The sequence below is a fragment of the Eschrichtius robustus genome, chromosome 14 (assembly GCF_028021215.1).
Source record: "Eschrichtius robustus isolate mEscRob2 chromosome 14, mEscRob2.pri, whole genome shotgun sequence".
Taxonomy (NCBI): domain Eukaryota; kingdom Metazoa; phylum Chordata; class Mammalia; order Artiodactyla; family Eschrichtiidae; genus Eschrichtius; species Eschrichtius robustus.
The window spans coordinates 89841768-89865824 of NC_090837.1; the positions used below are offsets into that span (position 1 = coordinate 89841768).

General features: G+C 33.6%; 1 protein-coding gene across 1 annotated transcript in view; it reads right to left on the bottom strand.

Annotated features, from left to right (window-relative positions):
• The window catches only part of CDH19 (cadherin 19), a 56708-nt gene that overhangs the window by 15083 nt on the left and 17568 nt on the right, over positions 1-24057 (bottom strand). Inside the window, exons 7-8 of the mRNA XM_068563402.1 lie at positions 11244-11365; positions 6314-6435 (exon numbers count right to left, since the gene is read on the bottom strand). Coding sequence (XP_068419503.1) covers positions 6314-6435; positions 11244-11365 — 244 coding nt within the window. The remainder of the gene's footprint in view (positions 1-6313; positions 6436-11243; positions 11366-24057) is intronic.

Sequence of the window (24057 nt, forward strand, 5' to 3'; positions counted from 1 at the left end):
GGAAACTGATTGTAATATAGGGCTGATCAATGTGACTTATTCTGAATTTGAGCAGTACACATTCCGGGAAGGAGGTGAGGATCAGTTGTATTGACCTTATTTTAATTTTTGTCCTTAAAATTGTAAATGTAATTACTTATGAGTACAGAAAGAGAAAAACCTTTTTCCTATTTTTCTTTGGATTGAGCAAGTAATCTAAGGATAGCTAGTCTTTATGATTAGCAGGGCACAGTTAAAATTAGCATCATACTTGGAGATAGATACAAATGATAATTCCTGCTTAATCACTTATAAGCTATATGATGTTGAAAAAGTTACCTAAACTTTTTGAAGCATAATATACACATCTGTAAAATTATAAAAATATAGAATTTCATAGATTTTCAATGTTGGTTTACATTTAAACTCTTAGCAAGTCACAAGAGAACTCTATGCCACTGCATCCAATGGACATTTTTCTTCCACAGCAGAGTTTAACTCTCAGTATAGTTTTAGAGTTCATTGCACCAAAAATTAGTATTTGAGTTACTTTTTGAGCAGTTATACTTATTTCTAAACATTGGTATTTCATTTTTTTTTAATTCTTAGAAGTGTCCAAATAATAAAGAAGTATCAATTTATCTTTAAATAAATAAACCCTATCTTCAATTACTGAATGGTCACACTGGATACTTTTATAAATCTAGGATACATTATAAGAACTTAGTGATATAATTCTTTTTATGCCTATTTCATCATCCTACAAATTTCATCATTACTCATAAAGTTTTCTCAATGTGCTTTTTAAAACTTATATAAAACTTGTATGATGAATGGTCTAGAAGGTTGATGCAGCAATAAAATAAATTTTCCCATTGCATCATTCTCTTCTTTTTAAATGTATTGCTCAAAGTATTGCATCATCTTTCAAAAAAGATATAAAAGCAATGATACACTACCTTTTTAATCTGATATTGTTTTTCATCAAAAACAGTAGAAAATTCAAATTTAAAATTTTACATCCATAATGACAAAGAAAATAAAATGGACAGAGGAAGATATTTCACAGTTCTTAGGTGAGTTAGAAGATGAATACCAAAAGCAGAAACCAGCACTACAGACTCAAGAAGATGGTGAAATTGATCATGTAAGCAAAGCTTTAGACTGTGAGTCCTCAGATGAAGATAGAACACATGAATATTCTCAAAATCAAGAATCAATGAGCGAACAATATGATTCTAAGGATAAAAAGAAAATATAGTAATCATCCTTTTAGTCATTCAATAGGAAGGACTTCCTTACAGAATATTTTTAAATGAGAATCTGGGCTGTTCTGTTTTGCTAAAAATAAATGTGACAATGTTTTTTCATCTATTATAAAATGTTGGCAGCAAAATCTATTTGGTTTATCCTGAAAATTGGTGAAGACAGAATGTATCCAAATGTAACTGGAAGGAAAAGGATGCAGTAGAATATTTCTTTTTAAGTAGATTGATTATGCTATTTGCTTTTTATAAATCTAAAGATTAAATGCTCTGCAATCATGGAACAAAGCAGATAGCCATTCTCCAACAAAAATATGAGCTGTAAAAGATTTTTTAAAACTTCTCAAAGTATTATATATTGACAAATATGTATTTGCCATGTTTGCATTTTATTAACATTTGATCAGGAGGGCCATAACATTTCCCTCAGCTTGACTCAGTTTCAGACAAATTTCTTCCTGACTAGAGACTCCTGATGTACATTTTCTTAGAACAATTACACTAGAAAATTTCTAATCACAGATTCTTTCTCTGTCCCTTTGGAATAGAGATAAATCTTCTCCTAGCCTTTTCCCATTTTATAATGCTGGATGGTCTTTCTCAAGGACCTGGAAACCATTCCTCTGAAATGTAATCATCAAGAAAGACAGGGCCCCTATCTCCCAGTCACTATGGGAGATCGGGAGCCTAACTTCTACAAGAGTCAATCAGCAAACGTAGATGGTCTAATCTCATTGACCAACCTCTCCGCTGATGTGCCCTCCAGGACGTTTTCACTAGCTCACACCAGTGCTTAAAAACTCTCCTGCTTTTGGTTTCAATGGATTTAAGTTCTCTCTCCCCTATTGCAATAGTCTTGACCTTTTGTAATAATCTTGAATAACATCTTCCTTGGCATCCTTAACAAGCGTCCGGTGCAATTTTGGTTTGCCACATTTTAATAAAGTTGTTTTGCACTGTCTCTTTATATAGCTGTGAATTGTTTATAAAATACATTTTTTTTTTAAAGTAAATGATCAAATGGTGAACTGTGAGAGCTGTTTTTTCCCCTGAAATAGTGGGAATGGAGGCTATTGACACTTCTTCCTTCAAAAAACTATCACCTTTATGCATGTCCACGTCAAAAATCTTTTTGTTTCCTTTTTACCTCACTGGTCACACCTACTTAGTATCTTTTGCAGGCTTCTCTTCCTTTACCAAATCCTTAAATATTGCTGTTCCCAAAGGCTCTGCCCTGTGTTTCATGTTCTCATATGCCCTATGTTTCATATTCTCACTTTATAGGGCATTCTCATATGCCCTATGTTTCATATTCTCACTTTATATTTTCTTCCTGGGTGACATCATATACTTTCTTACCTACAAATATTCTAGTAAGTCCCAAATTGTTGAATTCGAATGGACCTTTTCTTTTCTGCTTTTACCTGACCTGTAAGCAGTAAATTAAAAAGGTAATAACTCCCTCCTCCTTGGAGCACTTTCTTTATTTGGTTTCTAGGGTCCCACACTCTCCTGGTTTGCTCCTTGCAACTCCCAATACTTACTACGGAGTATCTGGGTCTCAGTCTTTAGATTTAGTCTTTTCTCTGTCTACTCTCTCTCCTCAAGGGATCTTATCACTCTCAAGGTTTTAAATATCACATATTGGCTAATAAATTCAAATGTATATCTACAGAGAATTGTAGAGAAAAATACCCTATCATTGTTTCGAGAAACATAGTCTTCATGCTCTGTTCATTTATTCAACTAATTATTATTATCAAGAATATCAAAATAAACTTGCTCATTTATCACAAATATAATCTAGAAAACATGCAAAACTAGAGACAACTTGTTTGACAAATGTATAAGATCTATTCAAACTAGGTATAGATAGGGAGCAAAATATGACGGTAAAATGCATGGATTCTGATGCCAGCACTTGGGATAAAATATTTCTGTTTTTTCTTAGGAAGTAACTTCTCTGGGCCTCAGTTTCTTCACCTGGAAAATGAGGCATGTAATATATTTTCCTCATATATTTCTTGAGAATTAAATGGGTTAATGCTATAGTGTTTGCTAGAATCATGTGTGGGACATCGTAAACATTATTTATTTGTTTAAAATTGGTTAGGTTACTTATGGTAAATTTGAGTTCAGTTTTGCAATATAGTTAAAATTTAAACAGAATTAGATAAAGACATTTCAGAAAGGAGAGTTGGTATGAACAAAACTACAAAGTAGAAAGTGTTATCTATGTTTTAAAAAACAAGCAGTTCAGAGTATGAACAAGATTTTTTTTTTTTTCAAATCAAGGTAGATAAAATTGTGACCAAATCAAAGACAGTGTTAAATATGAGGCCAGGGAGTTTTGCACTTTTATGTGCTGGTTTTGGAAAAACCATTGAAGTTTTTTTTAACATTGAAGTCAGAAAACTGTGCTGTAGGAAATTTCATCTGCTCTGCCCTCTGCTATTATTTCCTCTGTACCTAATGTCCAAAGACTCTTATGATCATGCTTTCACTGTCAGTGAGCAGTGAGTAGAAAAAACAAACACTCATTTCTCAAAAAAGGTGATTATTCCGCTATATTATAAATGTACTGACTTCTGAGTTCTTGCTTAAGAGTTAGGGTCTATGAAAAGAATGAAAGGTCCACTGAGTCAGTAAAGACATGAATGGATTCTAATGCAATAGTGAAGGGAGCTAGCTCCTACTAGGAATGTATATCTCCATCTTGCCACGTGACGCAAAAGTTGCAAAAGGTTATTATAAACATTTTAAATTATGATTGTTATTATAAACAACAATTGAGGAGTTAGGATAAAAGGTCCAGTGTAGTCATTGGACATAGGTAGCATTATTCTAGAAGCACTTATCACCATGGGCTAGAGCTCTGGTCTAAGTCTTTTACTGTGTAAATCATGTTGCATTTCCAAATCTTCTGCCTGACTCAGCCTGGTCAAGACCACTGAACATGCAATTTTGTTGGGTAAGTGGACTTACCACCCAGAACATTTACAGAAAGAAATGTATAGTGTATGAAGTAAATTAAGCCTATTTTTTTTAAGTTTGAGTCTACATTGCCCCATCAATGGGGTACTCTGAATACATTCATATTTACATAAAGTATGTAAAACAACATACCACACTAGTTTTATACTTTAAATTTGACATATATAACTATAAAATATAGTACTACTTATAATAATTGTAAAAATATAATTTACCTGATATATGTAAATATGTATAGTTTAGAAAATTGTAAGATAAATTGATTATTCCCCAAATTATGTGACTTTTAAGGAAACTGATTTACTACATTTAAAGTATCATTTATTAGATTTACATTAACTATTTAAGTGATTTTTTTTAAAAGTTGCCTATTTGTTGATGTGTCCAGGTAACCAGGTATGTTTGAAATGCTTGAGAAACTTAGATATATCAAATTTTTAGGCATAGATCTATTTGTAACACCAAGTTTAAAGAGATGTCTAAGCCCAGTGTTTATAGAAGCGATGGGTCCCAGTTCACTTGCATTCTGTTTTTGAATCTTTCTATCCTATATTGTATGTTCACAAGTTTCTAAATCAGTTTGCTTTTGGATCTAGAGGACAGTGTGCTGCATTGTGGAGAGTCTCTGACAGTTTTATGTTCACCTTTCACTTTATCAAAAACCCTGGGTACAAATCCATTTAAAATAGATTTAAATTCATTTGTATATTTCTAATCATTTTTTATCATTTTCAAAAATATTTAGGAAATACTTATAGGCAAGATTTGAGAATTCTTTCCAGAATAAAATGTATTCTAGCATAAACTTAGCTGAATAAATTTCACAAGACATTTTAAGACCCATTGATGATTTCCAATATTTTACAGCTGAATAATTCATAACAATTAAGGTATATTTATTTCTTAAGATATGCCTAAATTTTTACCATATTAGGAAATTGAAAATAAAGCATAATGTTGACTACTACTGTTTATTGGTAAAAAATTATAATTTTCACTTTTGTAAAATCCAAATTGTCTCCAACTAGCTTTATTGATAAATTCAAGCCTACTTAGAATAATTGCTTTTATAGTATATATACTTATTTGGTATTTTGAAAACTAGTTTATAAGTTTTTAAAATGTTTTATGACATTTAATAGGATACTTAAAAAAATGTGAAGTTATTGTGTACCGGAACTGAGACACTCAAAGAAGAATCTAATTTACACTCTACATTTTACAAATGAAAAAAGGTAAGCTCCACGTGAGAAAATGTGGGAAAAAAATTGTGAAGTAATGATAATTTATTTCAAAATGAGTATGCTCTCATAAGTCTTTACATACTTAGTAACTCAATTTGAAATTGAGTTTCATTTGTGTTGATGTCTGATATATTTTATATATCATTTTATCTTTATCTTCATGATTAATGGAAAAATAAAAATTAATTAAAATTATTTATTCTATGGACTCACAAAAAATAATTTTTCTTTATTGAACTGACAAAGTACAAAGGATTTACTCTTGAATCCTGAGTGTTAGCAGATTTTTCAAACATTTGAGGAATTTGGAAGTAGAAAATGTGAAGTTTACATATTTTTTTAAAAGAAAGAGGGCTTCCCTGGTGGCGCAGTGGTTGAGAATCTGCCTGCCAATGCAGGGGACACGGGTTCGAGCCCTGGTCTGGGAAGATCCCACATGCCGCGGAGCAGCTGGGCCCGTGAGCCACAATTACTGAGCCTGCGCGTCTGGAGCCTGTGCTCCGTCCGCAACAAGAGAGGCCGCAATAGTGAGAGGCCCGTGCACCGCGATGAAGAGTGGCCCCCGCTTGCCACAACTAGAGAAAGCCCTCGCACAGAAACGAAGATCCAACACAGCCATAAATAAATAAATATATAAAAATAAAAATAAAATGTTTAAAATTAAATAAAGAAATTTAAATTATACAGAATTTACAGCATGAAAGCATGGAATTAATATAGCTAAATAACGCTTGTTTTTATCATTTTAAAGTGGGAGGAATACATAGCAAAAGTTATTCTATATAATACAAGGTAATGTTTCGACGTCGGCAATTTATTATGGATTCTTACCTGACCAGAGACTGCATTTTCACAAACGTAAGTCTCATAGTATTCGGAGAACTCAGGAGCATGATCATTGATATTGAGAACTTGCACATACACAGGGACTGCAGAAATCTGTTCTATACTGTCTGCAAATTGAATAAACAGAATGAAAATAAAGAATGCTAATGCTGTCTTTAGGGGAAAAATGGTCATGAAAATTGCATTAGAGGCTACGTGGTACATTTTTATTTTACTTGAATAAAAGCTGAGGACAGGATAGCTATATAATTCATCTATTTATCAACAATACAGCCTAGAAAAAATGTTCTCAACACACTCAGCTCAACCAATATTAATCCAGTGCCTTGTATCTGCCATGGATTGTAGGAGCTGATAAGGAAAAGTAGTAAAAGTAAAGGAGATAGTCAAGTACATGAACACTTTTGTTTTTAAATCCAGGAACTATTGAACATATTTGTATTATCCCTGGCCTCTACTAACTGAATGCCAGTAGCACCCTCCACTCTAGTTGTGATGATCTAAATTGTCTTCAGACATGGTCAAATGTACTAGGAGGCAAAAATGCCTGCAGTTGAGATGTGTTGCTCTATCATAACTTTCACAAAGGCGCTCGCTCACCAGAAATGAGGAGAATGATGATTTAGTCCATGTGTTAAATATGAAACACAGAGCCAGTGATGGTGGAAGGGTGAAAAATAGTGGGATGTTAGCCTCTTCTAGAACCTAATCTGGCAATGGATGGTAAAGGTTAAACTACACCTATCTTTGACCCAGTTATTAGTTTGGGAAACCTATGCTACAGTCCAAGGCACCAACATATAAGAGTATGTGATCTAATTTATTTATTCCAGAATTGTTTGCATCCCAACCTAACAACTGGAAATAACCCAAAAGGGATTGGGGAAATAAATTACCACCAAACTATGAAATTGTGCATGCTTATTAAAAATGAATGCATCAATGTAACACATGTAGTAATATCATGAGTTTTAAAAATGTATTTTAATCTTGGTTCTCAATTTGAGACAAATGCTTACCACTGTTTGTCTCAGTTGGTTTTCTGTAAAATGGAAATGATACTAGTAACTAGCTTACAGAGCTGTTATAAAGATTAAATGAATTAATACATATGAAACATTTAGAAGATCACTTAACATATAAATAAGCAATAAACATTAAATACTATTATTTTATTTATCTACTAACCAGAAGTGATATACATGATGTTTTGTGAAGTGCTAAGAAACAATTTGCAGCATAAGGTATTGTATATTTGTATATCATTATTTTAAATCTTTCTTGTCTATTTTAAAAAGCCGTGGGAAGGTACATACATTGAAGAGTGGGGAGAGGGAGTTTCTTTTGTTTGTCTCAGTGTTTTTATTTATAATCTTACATGCTCTTTTTTTTTAAATCACAAAGCATTATATTTGCAATTGTAATTTGTAAGGGCAAATACAAATTTTTTTAAAAAAAGAGGCTTAACTCTCCCTGTTGAAAATTAGGGAAAAGTCTTTCCTTCCTTCCTCTTCTTAGAGCATTTACTTTAGAAAAGCCTGTAAACTATTTTTCTATCTCTTTTAAATGTATGTAAACCTTTTAAAATTGAGATAAACCTCTTGCCAACTTTACAACCCAGGCCTGTCTTTCTCCAGTCCTGGGAGCCAGTTCCTTGAAATAAAACCACCAACGAAGATAGCACTTTTTTATCCCAGTTTCTGTGGGAGGGTAGGAGCCTAACTTCAGCAAAGGCCTTGACCCTAAGATGTAAAACTACCTCTTGTCATAAACGTATAAAAGTTTAGGTTTCAGTTAGTAAACAAACACAGATGGTCACTCCAACTACCTAGTGATTTTAGGATAAACTGTGTGGCACAGGGTGATGTGAAGTTCTCCTACTTTAAGGCCAGTAATGGTTTATCTTGAGAACACGTCTGCAGTGGGTTATATCTGCTCGGCTATGTAAAAGGCTGAGATTTCTTTCTGATTTGGCAATTTCTTATCAATTTACTGTGATGCACATCAAATTCTGGTTTAATGATTTTTAATTATAAAACTGTTTCTCTCTATTTCACCTCGTGAAGAGGTTTTCCAGGTTGGGATAAAATTTTTGGTTGTAATTGTTTTTAACTAATAAATAACAGTGGCAATTATGATAGAAATTGCAGCTTTCAATTAATTAAAATTAAAATTTGCAAGTTTTATGGCATACAAAAGAAACCCATGGCCTTTAGAAAATACATAAACCATTAAGAATTATCATTTTGAGACTCTTCTCTATTGTGTTACATTCAGGATAAAATTGATTAAGAAACATTAAATATGAAAAGATATTTCTAGATATTTCAAGATGAAATTATTCAAAGCTTAAGTCTAACATTTTTTATGGTTTAAATATATATCACTATAGAACAACATTCTGCTTAAGTAAGTAAAATGGAAAAAGTATATCAGTTACAAATAAATTTAAGGAAAATTAGTAAAAAATTCATTTAAAATTTTTATCTGTTTTTCCGAAAAATCTATTTAAAATTAAGTTCAAATTAAACCTTTGGCATGACTATAAAAAGCATACACATATCTTCACAGCTTCATTTTAAAGTAGTTAGTCATTTTATTCACTTTGTTGGCATGCTGATAAATAGCTTGGTGCTTAATGCGGGCTGCTTTCCAGGAAAAAGACTAAGCACAGTGAACTTCATTTGCTGGGAAAACAAATGTGAAAATGGAACATCTCTTTCCTGTAATCAGCATAATTGTTATGTCACAAGCTTCCAGGTAGTTAACACATGCAGCAAGTACTTTTTGTAACAATTTTATGTGAAGCCTTGCTTTCCACTGTTTAGGTGGTTTGTTTATATTACTATGTCTTAAGTGACTTAAATGGTCAAACAATTAGTTTTGATATCAATATTATGGTAATGAGAAATTGGCACTTACAATTATTTTCTCCAAAATTGTTCTAAAATGAGTTTAATAATGTGGATTAAAAATGAATCAAGAGACAGAGGAAAAAATACGTGAAAACTGGTTACTCAGTGTTACATAAGTTTTTTCTAAGCAGTTTCCCTTAAAATGAAACAAACATTTTCAAAAATATATCTTCAAAGATGAGTTAAATGATAATTAACTTTGTGGGTTTTTGAGAATATTTATCTGATTATATTTTATTTTGGAATTTTATTCCCCATCCTGTAACTTTTCAACTTAATGATAAAAATAACAATGGGAATATCAAATCTTTCTTTATCTAAAAGATTTTTTTTATTTTGAGGAAACTGATTTTACAGCACCAGAAGCATATCAGCATGAATTGTGTAATTGCTATACTCGATAACATTTCTAATCACTTATTTCTAGAACAGTGATTAACTTCTCAGTAATAAATTCCATGTAATATAAATATATTCAGTTTATATTCATTTTGCCTTTCACAGGCATTTTTTCCTTAGCCGTATTTTTAATCTTCTTTTATTTATAATTTCGTTTTAATACAATATTTGTGTCTAACAAAACAAATAACACATTTTAAAGACTCTGCTTTTTAATAACTTAAATTGTAGTACTTCTAATTTAACAGAAGTTAATGATATAGTCTTACAAAAAATTCCCCTTATATATAAAATAAGATTCCAGTGGCTAATTATTTACATAAATTCATTAAAACATGCTCTTTTAATAGTTGAAGGCTACTTTACGTAGAAACACATTTTTCAAAGATGTCCAGTCTTCCTTTGAACTGATTTGAATTCTTTTCTCAGCAGTCTTGCAAGTAATGATATAAATAATTTGTTCTCAGAAATATCCAATGAATAAAAGTTTCTTGCTTTTAGACAAACATCTTTGTGTTTTCTGACACCAAAGGCCTTGGCGTTTCTTCTGTGCAGCAGGCATTTACTCCCCTGCAACATTTGCTCCCCATCATTTATCGTTTAGTTAAACAGAAAATTCAAAACCCAGACCCAGTCCTTCTGCAGTTTCCAAAGAGCTATTCAATGTATGACAAAAAATATGCAAGAGATGCTTTCTACTCCACCGTCTCATCAGCCTACTGTTCAATAAGGTGAGGAGTGAGATATATGTTCAAAGACTTTCAAAGAACAAGCCAAGAAAGTAAACATGATTAATAAAATTCTATGCAAAGTCAGTTTTGAAAGGATGCAATCTAAAACATTGAAAACTCACAAATTGAATCCTTTACTGTATTATATTTAAACCATTGACTAAGTAATAGGGAAGATTTTGATAATCCTTTCCATTGTGTTCTATCTATTCTTTTGAGCCTGAATGGATATGGTTGACCTAATTCTGACTGAGAATTCTGAAGACACACTCTAAGTGGTAAACTGGGATGATTTTATCTATGTTTTGCAACCTGAAAATGGAATCATCTGCCTATCTGTGAAAAAAAAACTGGTCACTACTGATTATTAAAGATGTGACTATCAGCACTGCTGACACAATGAGTTTAATTTGAACACATTTTGCTGGGCAACATTTTATATGCCCAGTTTGAAAAAACTTACAAAATTTATATTCAATTTTTAAAAATTGATTTAAAAATGCATTCATGAAAAATATGGTAAGAATATATAATTATACAATTAAAAGTTCTTAGAATTTCAAGGGTTTTTTTGTTTATTTCTTGTGTTTTTCTGAATTTTCCATGATTTATTTCTTGCATTAAACATTATTTATTGCCATAATAAAAATGAAGATATTTAGTGGCGAGTATATAAATAAGCTGTAGTAGGAATGCACAGACATTTTGAATTTAAAATGATAAATTAAATACACATGTATGAACTGACATATAAAATACCATTTAATTCTAACTTCAGCAACACTTTAGCTTTTGTCTCTATGTTTAGAGATTACTGAATGGTTTAAAAAATATGGGGAACCAATATATGGTTCCCAAATGAGTACTTACATTTTTCTGTGGCTGTAACACTTAGGTTATACCAAGCACTAATCTCTCGATCAAGAGGGTTAGTTGTGAAGACTGTACCATTGTCATCAATACTGAACACTTTGCTCCTGGTAATAGAATACCTGCACACACACAAATAATTCCTTAATTTTATTATTTTCCCCATATAATACTCTTTAAAGAGTGTATAACACTCTTTTTAAGCAATAAGATATTATCAGATCCACACTCTACACAGCTAATACAATGCTGAACAATTTTCAGAAAGGTAAATTCTACATTTAAGATTCGGCTCAATGGAGACAGAAAAAAAAAAAAAAAACACACACACACACACGAAAAACCTGAAACAGTTCTAGATTTCAATTGACACGTGTGAAATCTAGACACATGCCACTCATTCTCATTCCGAGAAGAGAATTTTCATAAGTGAATGACTTGGTTAAAAAGAAATGGCAAAATGTCTTTTGCAAAATGAAGAGAAGTACAAATAAATGGGGGTAAAAATTAAAACTTGTGAACCTTTTTTTTCCTTTGAAGCAATGTAAAACAAATTCTCAGTTTAGGCTGCCGAGTCTCCTTGCTACACCACATAGTTACTTTCTAAATCTGTGCATCATATTATAATTACTTGATTGCTGACATATGAGAAATGTTTGTTTTTGTTTGTTTAAAGGAAATAATTAGATAATATCTAATAAAAATAAAGTATATATTTATTACATATATTTATATATGTATATATGTGTGTGTATACATATGTAAGTATATACACACATCTCCTAAAAGTGAGGAAGTAAGGATAGTAGGTGTAATGTGCTATTATTAGATCATGCATGGAAAGAAGCCAGATAATAAAATTCTCTCAGGCAAAAGCCCAGAAAATAATCTCAAATTCCACAATGAAAGAAGACTTTGAAGTACTCAGCATGTCTTATCTGCTTGCAAATGATTAATAATAAAAATTAAAGAAGAGTAATAACTAGGGTTCAGTGATGCCTTCTCATTGCATATATATTCCTAAAGATTTTGATAAGACATCAATGAGGTTTGCCATAATTATGTGGCAAAAGATGAGAATATTTTAATCTTGAATTGACAGTTCTCTAAAAATATCACACTAATTTGTACGTTGGTGTTGAGGGGGAAATTAAAACAGAAACTACAAAGAATTAAGCTTTAAAAGAATTCAGTTTTAGCTCTACTCATTTTTAAACCTTTATAAGCAATTTGCTTACATATCCACAAGTGGTCACATTTCCTACTTAGATTTGTTGACAAAACGAAACAGTAGTTTAATATTTTATAGTAAGGGTACAGAATATCCTGTTTCTATAATACACCATTCCAAATAAAACCAACCAAAAGTTTGAGATTATTTCCTTATAAAAGTTTTAAAAAATTATGACCCTGAGTCATCAGTAACATTTTAAATAATAGTGAATACACACCATTTAAGAGAGGAAAGAAGTGTGTCATACATATTAGAAAGAGCTTGAACTAAAAAGCTTAAAATATAGTTTTAATCTGTGGTTTGCTTCACAGTTCCTTTTTTAAAGACTCTTCATTCCTCTTAAAATGCTGAGTGAATAGAATGTGGCTATGTAATGTTTTCTCACTGCTAAGAGCTCTTGACAGAATGATAGAAACAAATGATTCTTCCGTACATATAAGGATGCCTTTATATCGGGTTCTTAATCTTCGTACGCCTCTACTATTCCCACTTCCCAGAAGAAAAACGGAGGCACTTAATAGCCAAGCCCATATACAAAGCCTAGAGATTCCCAAGTAGGTGCAACTCCACCAGATCTTTCAAGAATTTTAAAGTACTTTTTTAATGCACAGGTGAAAGATGTTTAAAGACAGCCTCTTCCACTGGTGAAAGATATCTCTGTCATTCTTGAACTAAATACAAACCTGCTTCTGGCTCCTGAGCTGGGCTGTTTCTCACAAACCTGATTACTCAGATTATTTGTCCTTTTATGTGAATATTGGTAGTTTCTTTCAAGGAATTTCAAGGAATTTCAAGGAATTGGTCTGAATTCATAGGCGTAGAGTTGTTCATAGTATTTCCTTATAATATTGTTTAATATCTATGGGTTCAATAGTTATGTGCCCTCTTTCATTTCTGATAATGGTAATTTTTGTCTATTCTGTTCTTTCCCTCTTGGTTGTCTGGTTAGATTGATCACTTGTACCAGTGTTTTGGAAGAATCAGCTTTTCATTTCACTGTATTTCTCTATTTTCAATTTCACTGCTCCTGCTCTAATGTTTTTTACTTTCTTCTTTTTTTCTTTTTTTTTTTTTTTGGCTTGCTTGAATTTAACTTGCTCTTCTTTTTCTAACAGAAAAGACTATATTCTTTCTCATATTTATAAAATATTATAAAATTTGACTACAGGTTTAGTTAGAAAGGAAAATTTAATAATGTCCAAAGAATGAATCATCCACAGTAGTGGCAAAAGAGTATATGCCCTATATCTGGAATCTAAACAATATGGTAATACAGAGAATGGGGGTAAAATGAAAATCATAAGGAAAATTTCTTGTGAAGTTTCTCATAATTGTATGATGGAGTTTTTATTACAGACCATTTCTAAGCTCTAATTCCCAGCACATTAGGCTCCTTAAAGCAACTGTATCATCTCACTTTCAGGTCTAGATACTGCATTCTTCCTTCATACCTGCCCCCAGTTTTCTTAAGCAGTTACCATATAGCTTATTATAGCAATTTATACCAAGGCAAACTTACTTCTCAAGTTTTTCTGCTCTTGACAATGACAAGAATATTTTGTTAAACCAGTTGATTTATCCCACCCAAGACTTGCTGAAAATGAGCCTGGGAATGTCTATGCTTCACAGAAACACCAGGTGATATTCACGAGGAAAAGCTGAGTAATATAAGTTATTGGAAGTAGGTATACTTTACCCTGCTTACTATGTCTTAATCTCTTTTTCCCAAGCAATGGAACATCCCTGAGGGGAAAATATACTGCATTATCATTCCCTTTCTTTTCTATATATCTTGCCATGGGGTGAATATTAAGGAAGAGATATTATCAAATTAAAACTCAAATTGAAATTATTTAGTATTTTCTGGATCTTTTGCTTCCAAAAAAAGGGGGAAACCTCCTGAAATGTGTTCTTGTGGTATTTTAATATACATTTGATTTTGTTTCCATGATATATTTTGAACATTTGCTACATCAAACTATACCACATGGAAAGAAATCTGTGAACCTATTATTTAAACATAATATTATTTAAAAGGCACTCTAAATGAACGTCCATAAAAGACTTTGAAAGATATTCTTTTTGTAGGCTCTCACAAACTGTTTTTAAGAGTAATTAATTTTGTGGGTATTCCCTGGTGGTCCAGTGGTTAGAACTCCATACTCTCACTGTGGAGGGCCTGGGTTCAATCCCTAATTGGGAACTAAGATCCCACAAGCCAAGTGGTGTGGCAGAAAAAAATTTTTTTAATTTAAATAAATAAATAAAGTTGACATAGTTGACATTTAAAAAAATAAAAGTAATTAATTTCAGTATAAAGATGAAACTATTAGCTAAAATATTTTTGGTAGAAAAAAATAAGTAACCACCAGTAGTGATACTATAAAACACAACCTCTGGAGAGCAACAGTCAGCTCTACCCACCACCAGTCCCCCCCATCAGGAAACTTGCACAAGCCTCTTAGATAGCCTCATCCACCAGAGGGCAGAGAGCAGAAGCAAGAAGAACTACAATCCTGCAGCCTGTGGAAAAAAACCACATTCAGGGAAAGATAGACAAGATGAAAAGGCAGAGGGCTATGTACCAGATGAAAGAACAAGATAAAAGCCCAGAAAAACAACTAAATGAAGTGGAGATAGGCAAACTTCCAGAAAAAGAATTCAGAATAATGATAGTGAAGATGATCCAGGACCTCGGAAAAAGAATGGAGGCAAAGATCGAGAAAATGCAAGAAATGTTTAACAAAGACCTAGAAGAATTAAAGAACAAACAAACAGAGATGAACAATACAATAACTGAAATGAAAACTACACTAGAAGGAATCAAGAGCAGAATAACTGAGGCAGAAAAATGGATAAGTGACCTGGAAGACAGAAAGGTGGAATTCACTGCTGCAGAACAGAATAAAGAAAAAAATAATGAAAAGAAATGAAGACAGCCTAAGAGACCTCTGGGACAACATTAAATGCAACAACATTCGCATTATAGGGGTCCCAGAAGGAGAAGAGAGAGAGAAAGGACCAGAGAAAATATTTGAAGAGATTATAGTCAAAAACTTCCCTAACATGGGAAAGGAAATCGCCACCCAAGTCCAGGAAGCGCAGAGAGTCCCACACAGGATAAACCCAAAGAGAAACACACCAAGACACATAGTAATCAAATTGGAAAAAATTAAAGACAAAGAAAAATTATTGAAAGCAGCAAGGGAAAAACGACAAATAACATATAAGGGAACTCCCATAAGGTTAACAGCTGATTTCTCAGCAGAAACTCTACAAGCCAGAAGGGAGTGGCATGATATACTTAAAGTGATGAAAGGGAAGAACGTACAACCAAGATTACTCTACCCAGCAAGGATCTCATTCAGATTCGATGGAGAAATCAAAAGCTTTACAGACAAGCAAAAGCTAAGAGAATTCAGCACCACCAAACCAGCTTTACAACAATGCTTAAAGGAACTTCTCTAGGCAGGAAACACAAGAGAAGGAAAAGATCTACAATAACAAACCCAAAACAATTAAGAAAATGGTAATAGGAACGTACACATCCATAATTACTTTAAATGTAAATGGATTAAATGCTCCAAACAAAGGACACAGACTGGCTGAATGGATACAAAAACAAGAGCTGTATATATACTGTCTACAAGAGACCCACTTCAGACCTAGGCACACATACAGACTGAAAGTGAGGAGATGGAAAAAGATATTCCATGCAAATGGAAATCAAAAGAAAGCTGGAGTAGCAATTCTCATATCAGATAAAATAGACTTTAAAACAAAGATTACTACAAGAGACAAAGAAGGACACTACATAATGATCAAGAGATCAACACAAGAAGAAGACATAACAACTGTAAATATTTATGCACCCAACATAGGAGCACCTCAATACATAAGGCAAATACTAACATCCATAAAAGGGGAAATCGTCAGTAACACAATCATAGTAGGGGACTTTAACACCCCACTTTCAGCAATGGACAGATCATCCAAAATGAAAATAAATAAGGAAACACAAGCTTTAAATGATACATTAAACAACATGGACTTAATGGATAATTATAGGACATTCCATCCAAAAACAACAGAATACACATTCTTCTCAAGTGCTCATGGAAGATTCTCCAGGATAGATCATATCTTGGGTCACAAATCAAGTCTTGTTAAATTTAAGAAAATTGAAATCGTATCAAGTATCTTTTCCAACCACAACACTATGAGACTAGATATCAATTACAGGAAAAAATCTGTAAGAAATACAAACACATGGAGGCTAAACAACACACTACTTAATAAGCAAGAGATCACTGAAGAAATCAAAGAGGAAATCAAAAAATACCTAGAAACAAATGACAATGAAAACACAAGGACACAAAACCTATGGAATGCAGCAAAAGCAGTTCTAAGAGGGAAGTTTATAGCAGTACAATTCTACCTTAAGAAACAAGAAACATCTCAAATAAACAACCTAACCTTACACCTAAAGCAATTAGAGAAAGAAGAACAAAAAAACCCCAAAGTTAGCAGAAGGAAAGAAATCATAAAGATCAGATCAGAAACAAATGAAAAAGAAATGAAGGAAACAATAGCAAAGATCAATAAAACTAAAAGCTGGTACTTTGAGAAGATAAAAAAAATTGATAAACCATTAGCCAGACTCATCAAGAAAAAAAGGGAGAAGACTCAAATCTATAGAATTAGAAATGAAAAGGGAGAAGAAACAACTGACACTGCAAAAGTACAAAGGATCATGAGAGATTACTACAAGCAACTATATGCCAATAAAATGGACAACCTGGAAGAAATGGACAAATTCTTAGAAATGCACAACCTTCCAAGACTGAACCAGGAAGAAATAGAAAATATGAACAGACCAATCACAAGTAATGAAATTGAAACTGTGATTAAAAATCTTCCAACAAACAAAAGCCCAGGACCAGATGGCTTCACAGGCGAATTCTATCAAACATTTAGAGAAGAGCTAACGCCTATCCTTCTCAAACTCTTCCAAAATATAGCAGAGGGAGGAACACTCCCAAACTCATTCTATGAGGCCACCATCACTCTGATAACAAAACCAAAGATGTCACAAAGAAAGAAAACTACAGGCCAATATCACTGATGAACATAGATGCAAAAATCGCCAACAAAATACTAGCAAACAGAATCCAACAGCACATTAAAAGGATCATACACTATGATCAAGTGGGGTTTATCCCAGGAATGCAAGGATTCTTCAATATACTCAAATCAATCAACATGATTCACCATATTAACAAACTGAAGGAGAAAAACGATATGAACATCTGAATAGATGCAGAAAAAGCTTTTGACAAAATTCAGCACCGACATGTGACAAAAACCCTCCAGAAAGTAGGCATAGAGGGAACTTTCCTCAACATAATAAAGGCCATACATGACAAACCCACAGCCAACAACGTCCTCAATAGTGAAAAACTGAAACCATTTCCACTAAGATCAGGAACAAGACAAGGCTGCCCACTGTCACCACTATTACTCAGCATAGTTTTGGAAGTTTTAGCCACAGCAATCAGAGAAGAAAAAGAAATAAAAGGAATCCAAAGCGGAAAAGAAGAAGTAAAGCTGTCACTGTTTGCAGATGACATGATACAATAAATAGACAATCCTAAAGATACTACTAGAGCTCCAGTAAAATACTAGAGCTAATCAATGAATTTGGTAAAGTAGCAGGATACAAAATTAATGCACAGAAATCACTTGCATTCCTATACACTAATGATGAAAAATATGAAAGTGAAATTAAGAAAACACTCCCATTTACCATTGCAACAAAAAGAATAAAATATCTAGGAATAAACCTACCTACCTAAGGAGACAAAAGACCTGTATGCAGAAAATTATAAGACACTGATGAAAGAAATTAAAGATGACACAAATAGATGGAGAGATATACCATGTTCTTGGATTGGAAGAATCAACATTGTGAAAATGACTCTACTACCCAAAGCAATCTACAGATTCAATGCAATCCCTATCAAACTACCACTGGCATTTTTCACAGAACTAGAACAAAAAATTTCACAATTTGTATGGAAACACAAAAGACCCCGAATAGCCAAAGCAATCTTGAGGAAGAAAAACAGAGCTGGAGGAATCAGCCTCCCTGGCTTCAGACTATACTATGAAGCTAGAGTAATCAAGACAGTATGGAACTGGCACAAAAACAGAGATATAGATCAATGGAACAGGATAGAAAGCCCACAGATAAACGCATGCAAATATGGTCACCTTATCTTTGATAAAGGAGGCAAGAATATACAGTGGAGAAAAGACAGCCTCTTCAATAAGTGGTGCTGGGAAAACTGGACAGGTACATGTAAAAGAATGAAATTAGAACACTCCCTAACACTATACACAAAAATAAACTCAAAATGGATTAAAGACCTAAATGTAAGGCAGACACCATCAAACTCTTAGAGGAAAACATAGGAAGAACACTCTATGACATAAATCACAGTAAGATCCTTTTTGACCCAGCTCCTAGAGAAATGGAAATAAAAACAAAAATAAACAAATGGGACCTAAAGAAATTTAAAAGCTTTTGCACAGCAAAAGAAACCATAAACAAGACAAAAAGAAAACACTCAGAATGGGAGAAAATATTTGCAAATGAAGCAGCTGACAAAGGATTAATCTCCAAAACACACAGGCAACACATGCAGCTCAATATCAAAAAAACAAAAAACCCAATCCAAAAACGGGCAGAAGACCTAAATAGACATTTCTCCAAAGAAGACATACAGATTGCCAACAAACACGTGAAAGGATGCTCAACATCGTTAATCATTAGAGAAATGCAAATCAAACCTACAATGAGATATCCTCTCATACCGGTCGGAATGGCCATCATCAAAATATCTACAAACAATAAATGCTGGAGAGGGTGTGGAGAAAAGGGAACACTCTTGCACTGCTGGTGGGAATGTAAACTGATAGAGCCACTATGGAGAACAATATGGAGGTTGCTTAGAAAACTAAAAATAGAACTACCATATGACCCAGAAATCCCACTACTGGGCATATACCCTGAGAAAACCATAATTCAAAAAGAGTCATGTACCGAAATGTCCATTGCAGCTCTATTTACAATAGCCAGGACATGGAAGCAACCTAAGTTTCCATCAACAGATGAATGGATAAAGAAGATGTGGCACATATATACAATGGAATATTACTCAGCCATAAAAAGGAACAAAACTGAGTTATTTCTAGTGAGGTGGATGGACCTAGAGACTGTCATACAGAGTGAAGTAAGTCAGAAAAAGAAGAACAAATACCGTATGCTAACACATATATCTGGAATCTAAAAAACAAAGTAAAGAGAAAAAAAAATGGCTAGAAGAACCTAGGGTCAAGACGGGAATAAAGATGCAGACCTACTAGACAATGGACTTGAGGATACGGGGTAGGGGAAGAGTAAGCTGGGACAAAGTGAAAGAGTGGCATGGACATATATACACTACCAGACGTAAAATAGATAGCTAGTGGGAGGCAGCTGCATAGCACAGGGACATCAGCTCGGTGCTTTGTGACCATCTAGAGCAGTGGGATAGGGAGTGTGGGAGGGAGGGAGATGCAAGAGAGAAGAGATATGGGGACATATGTATATGTGTGACTGATTCACTTTATTATACAGCAGAGGCTGACACCCTACTGTAAAGAAATTTTACTCCAATAAAGATGTTAAAATAAATAAATAAATAAATAAATAAAATTGGTTACATAGAAAAAAACCCAAAAAACAAAAGAAAGCTGGAGTAGCAATGCTCATATCAGATAAAATAGACTTTAAAATAAAGAATGTTACAAGAGACAAGGAAGGACACTACATAATGATCAAGGGATCAATCCAAGAAGAAGATATAACAATTGTAAATATTTATGAACCCAACATAGGAGCAACTCAATACATAAGGCAGCTGCTAACAGCTATAAAAGAGGAAATCGACAGTAACACAATACTAGTGGGGGACTTTAACACCTCACTTACACCAATGGACAGATCATCCAAAATGAAAATAAATAAGGAAACAGAAGCTTTAAATGACACAATAGACGAGATAGATTTAATTGATAATTATAGGACATTCCATCCAAAAACAGCAGATTACATTTTCTTCTCAAGTGCACACGCAACATTCTCCAGGATAGATCACATCTTGGGTCACAAATCAAGCCACAGTAAATTTAAGAAAACTGAAATCATATCAAGATCTTTTCTGACCACAACGCTATGAGATTAGAAATGAATTACAGAGAAAAAAACGTGAAAAACACAAACACATGGAGGCTAAACAATACGTTACTAAATAACCAAGAGATCACTGAAGAAATCAAAGAGGAAATCAAAAAATACCTAGAGACAAATGACAATGAAAACACAACGATCCAAAATCTATGGGTTGCAGCAAAAGCAGTTCTAAGAGGGAAGTTTATAGCTTTACAAGCCTACCTCAAGAAACGAGAAAAGTCTCAAGTAAACAATCTAACCTTACACCTAAAGGAACTAGAGAAAGAAGAACAAACAAAACCCAAAGTTAGCAGAAGGACAGAAATCATAAAGATCAGAGCAGAAATAAATGAAATAGAAACAAAGAAAACAATAGCAAAGATCAATAAAACTAAAAGCTGGTTCTTTGAGAAGATAAACAAAATTGATAAACCATTAGCCAGACTCATCAAGAAAAAGAGGGAGAGGACTCAAATCAATAAACTTAGACATGAAAAAGGAGAAGTTACAACAGGCACCACAGAAATACAAAGCATCTTAAGAGACTACTACAAGCAACTCTATGCCAATAAAATGGACAACCTGGAAGAAATGGACAAATTCTTAGAAAGGTATAACCTTCCACGAGTGAACCAGGAAGAAACAGAAAATATGAACAGACCAATCACAAGTAATGAAATTGAAACTGTGATTAAAAATCTTCCAACAAACAAAAGTCCAGGACCAGATGGCTTCACAGGTGAATTCTATCAAACATTTAGAGATGAACTAACACCCATCCTTCTCAAACTCTTCCAAACAATTGCGGAGGAAAGAACACTCCCAAACTCATTCTATGAGGCCACCATCACCCTGATACCAAAACAAGACAAAGATACTACAAAAAATGAAAATTACAGACCAATATCACTGATGAATATAGATGCAAAAATCCTCAACAAAATACTAGCAAACAGAATCCATCAACACATTAAAAGGATCATACACCATGATGAAGTGGGATTTATCCCAGGGATGCAAGGATTCTTCAATATATGCAAATCAATCAATGTGATACACCATATTAACAAATGGAAGGAGAAAAACCATATGATCACCTCAATAGATGCAGAAAAAGCTTTTGACAAAATTCAACACCCATTTATGATAAAAACTCTCCAGAAAGTGGGCATAGAGGGAACCTACCTCAACATAATAGAGGCCATATATGACAAACCCACAGCAAACGTCATTCTCAATGGTGAAAAACTGAAACCATTTCCTCTAAGATCAGGAACAAGACAAGGATGTCCACTCTCACCACTATTATTCAACATAGTTTTGGAAGTCCTAGCGATGGCAATCAGAGAAGAAAAAGAATACAAATTGGAAAAGAAGAAGTAAAACTGTCACTGTTTGCAGATGACATGATACTATACATAGAGAATCCTAAAGATGCCACCAGAAAACTACTAGAGCTAATCAATGAATTTGGTAAAGTTGCAGGATACAAAATTAATGTACAGAAATCTCTTGCATTCCTACACACTAATGATGAAAAATCTGAAAGAGAAAATAAGGAAACACTCCCATTTACCATTGCAACAAAAAGAATCAAATACCTAGGAATAAACCTACCTAGGGAGACAAAAGACCTGTATGCAGAAAACTATAAGACCCTGATGAAAGAAATTAAAGATGATACCAACAGATGGAGAGATATATCATGTTCTTGGACTGGAAGAATCAACATTGTGAAAATGACTATACTACCCAAAGCAATCTACAGATTCAATGTTATCCCTATCAAATTACCAATGGCATTTTTATGGAACTAGAACAAAAAATCTTAAAATTTGTATGGAGACACAAAAGACCCCGAATAGCCAAAGCAGTCTTGAGGGAAGAAAATGGAACTGGAGGAATCAGACTCCCTAACTTCAGACTATACTACAAAGCTACAGTAATCAAGACAATATGGTACTGGCACAAAAACAGAAACATAGATCAGTGGAACAAGATAGAAAGCCCAGAGACATACCCACGCACCTATGGTCAACTAATCTATGACAAAGGAGGGAAGGAAATACACTGGAGAAAAGACAGTCTCTTCAGTAAGTGTTGCTGGGAAAACTGGACAGCTACATGTAAAAGAATGAAATTAGAACACTCCCTAACACCATACACAAAAATAAACTCAAAATGGATTAGAGATCTAAATGTAAGACCAGGCACTATAAAACTCTTAGAGGAAAACATAGGAAGAACACTCTTTGACATAAATCACAGCAAGGTCTTTTTTGATCCACCTCCTAGAGTAATGGAAATAAAAACAAAAATAAACAAATGGGACCTAATGAAACTTCAAAGCTTTTGCACAGCAAAGGAAACCATAAACAAGAGGAAAAGACAACCCTCAGAATGGGAGAAAATATTTGCAAATGAATCAACAGACAAAGGATTAATCTCTAAAATATATAAACAGCTCATGCAGCTCAATATTAAAAAAAACAAACAACCCATTCCAAAAATGGGCAGAAGAACTAAATAGACATTTCTCCAAAGAAGACATACAGATGGCCAAGAAGCACATGAAAATCTGCTCAACATCACTAATTATTAGAGAAATGCAAATCAAAACTACAATGAGGTACCACCTCACACCAGTTAGAATGGGCATCATCAGAAAACCTACAAACAACAAATGCTGGAGAGGGTGTGGAGAAAAGGGAACCCTCTTGCACTGTTGGTGGGAATGTAAATTGATACAGCCACTATGGAGAACAGTAAGGAGGTTCCTTAAACAATGAAAATAGAATTATCATATGACCCAGCAATCCCACTACTGGGCATATACCCAGAGAAAACCATAATTCAAAAAGACACATGCACCCTAATGTTCATTGCAGCACTATTTCCAATAGCCAGGTCATGGAAGCAACCTAAATGCCCTTCGACAGACGAATGGATAAAGAAGTTGTGGTACATATATACAATGGAATATTACTCAGCCATAAAAAGGAACGAAACTGGGTCATTTGTAGAGACGTGGATGGATGTAGAGACTGTCATAAAGAGTGAAGTAAGTCAGAAAGAGAAAAACAAATATCGTATATTAATGCATGTATGTGGAACCTAGAAAAACGGTACAGACGAACCGGTTTGCAGGGCAGAAATTGAGACACAGACGTAGAGAACAAATGTATGGACACCAAGGGGGGAAAGCCACGGGGGTTGGGGTTGGTGGTGTGCTGAACTGGGTGATTGGGATTGACATGTATACACTGATGTGTATAAAATTGATGACTAATAGGGACCTGCTGTAT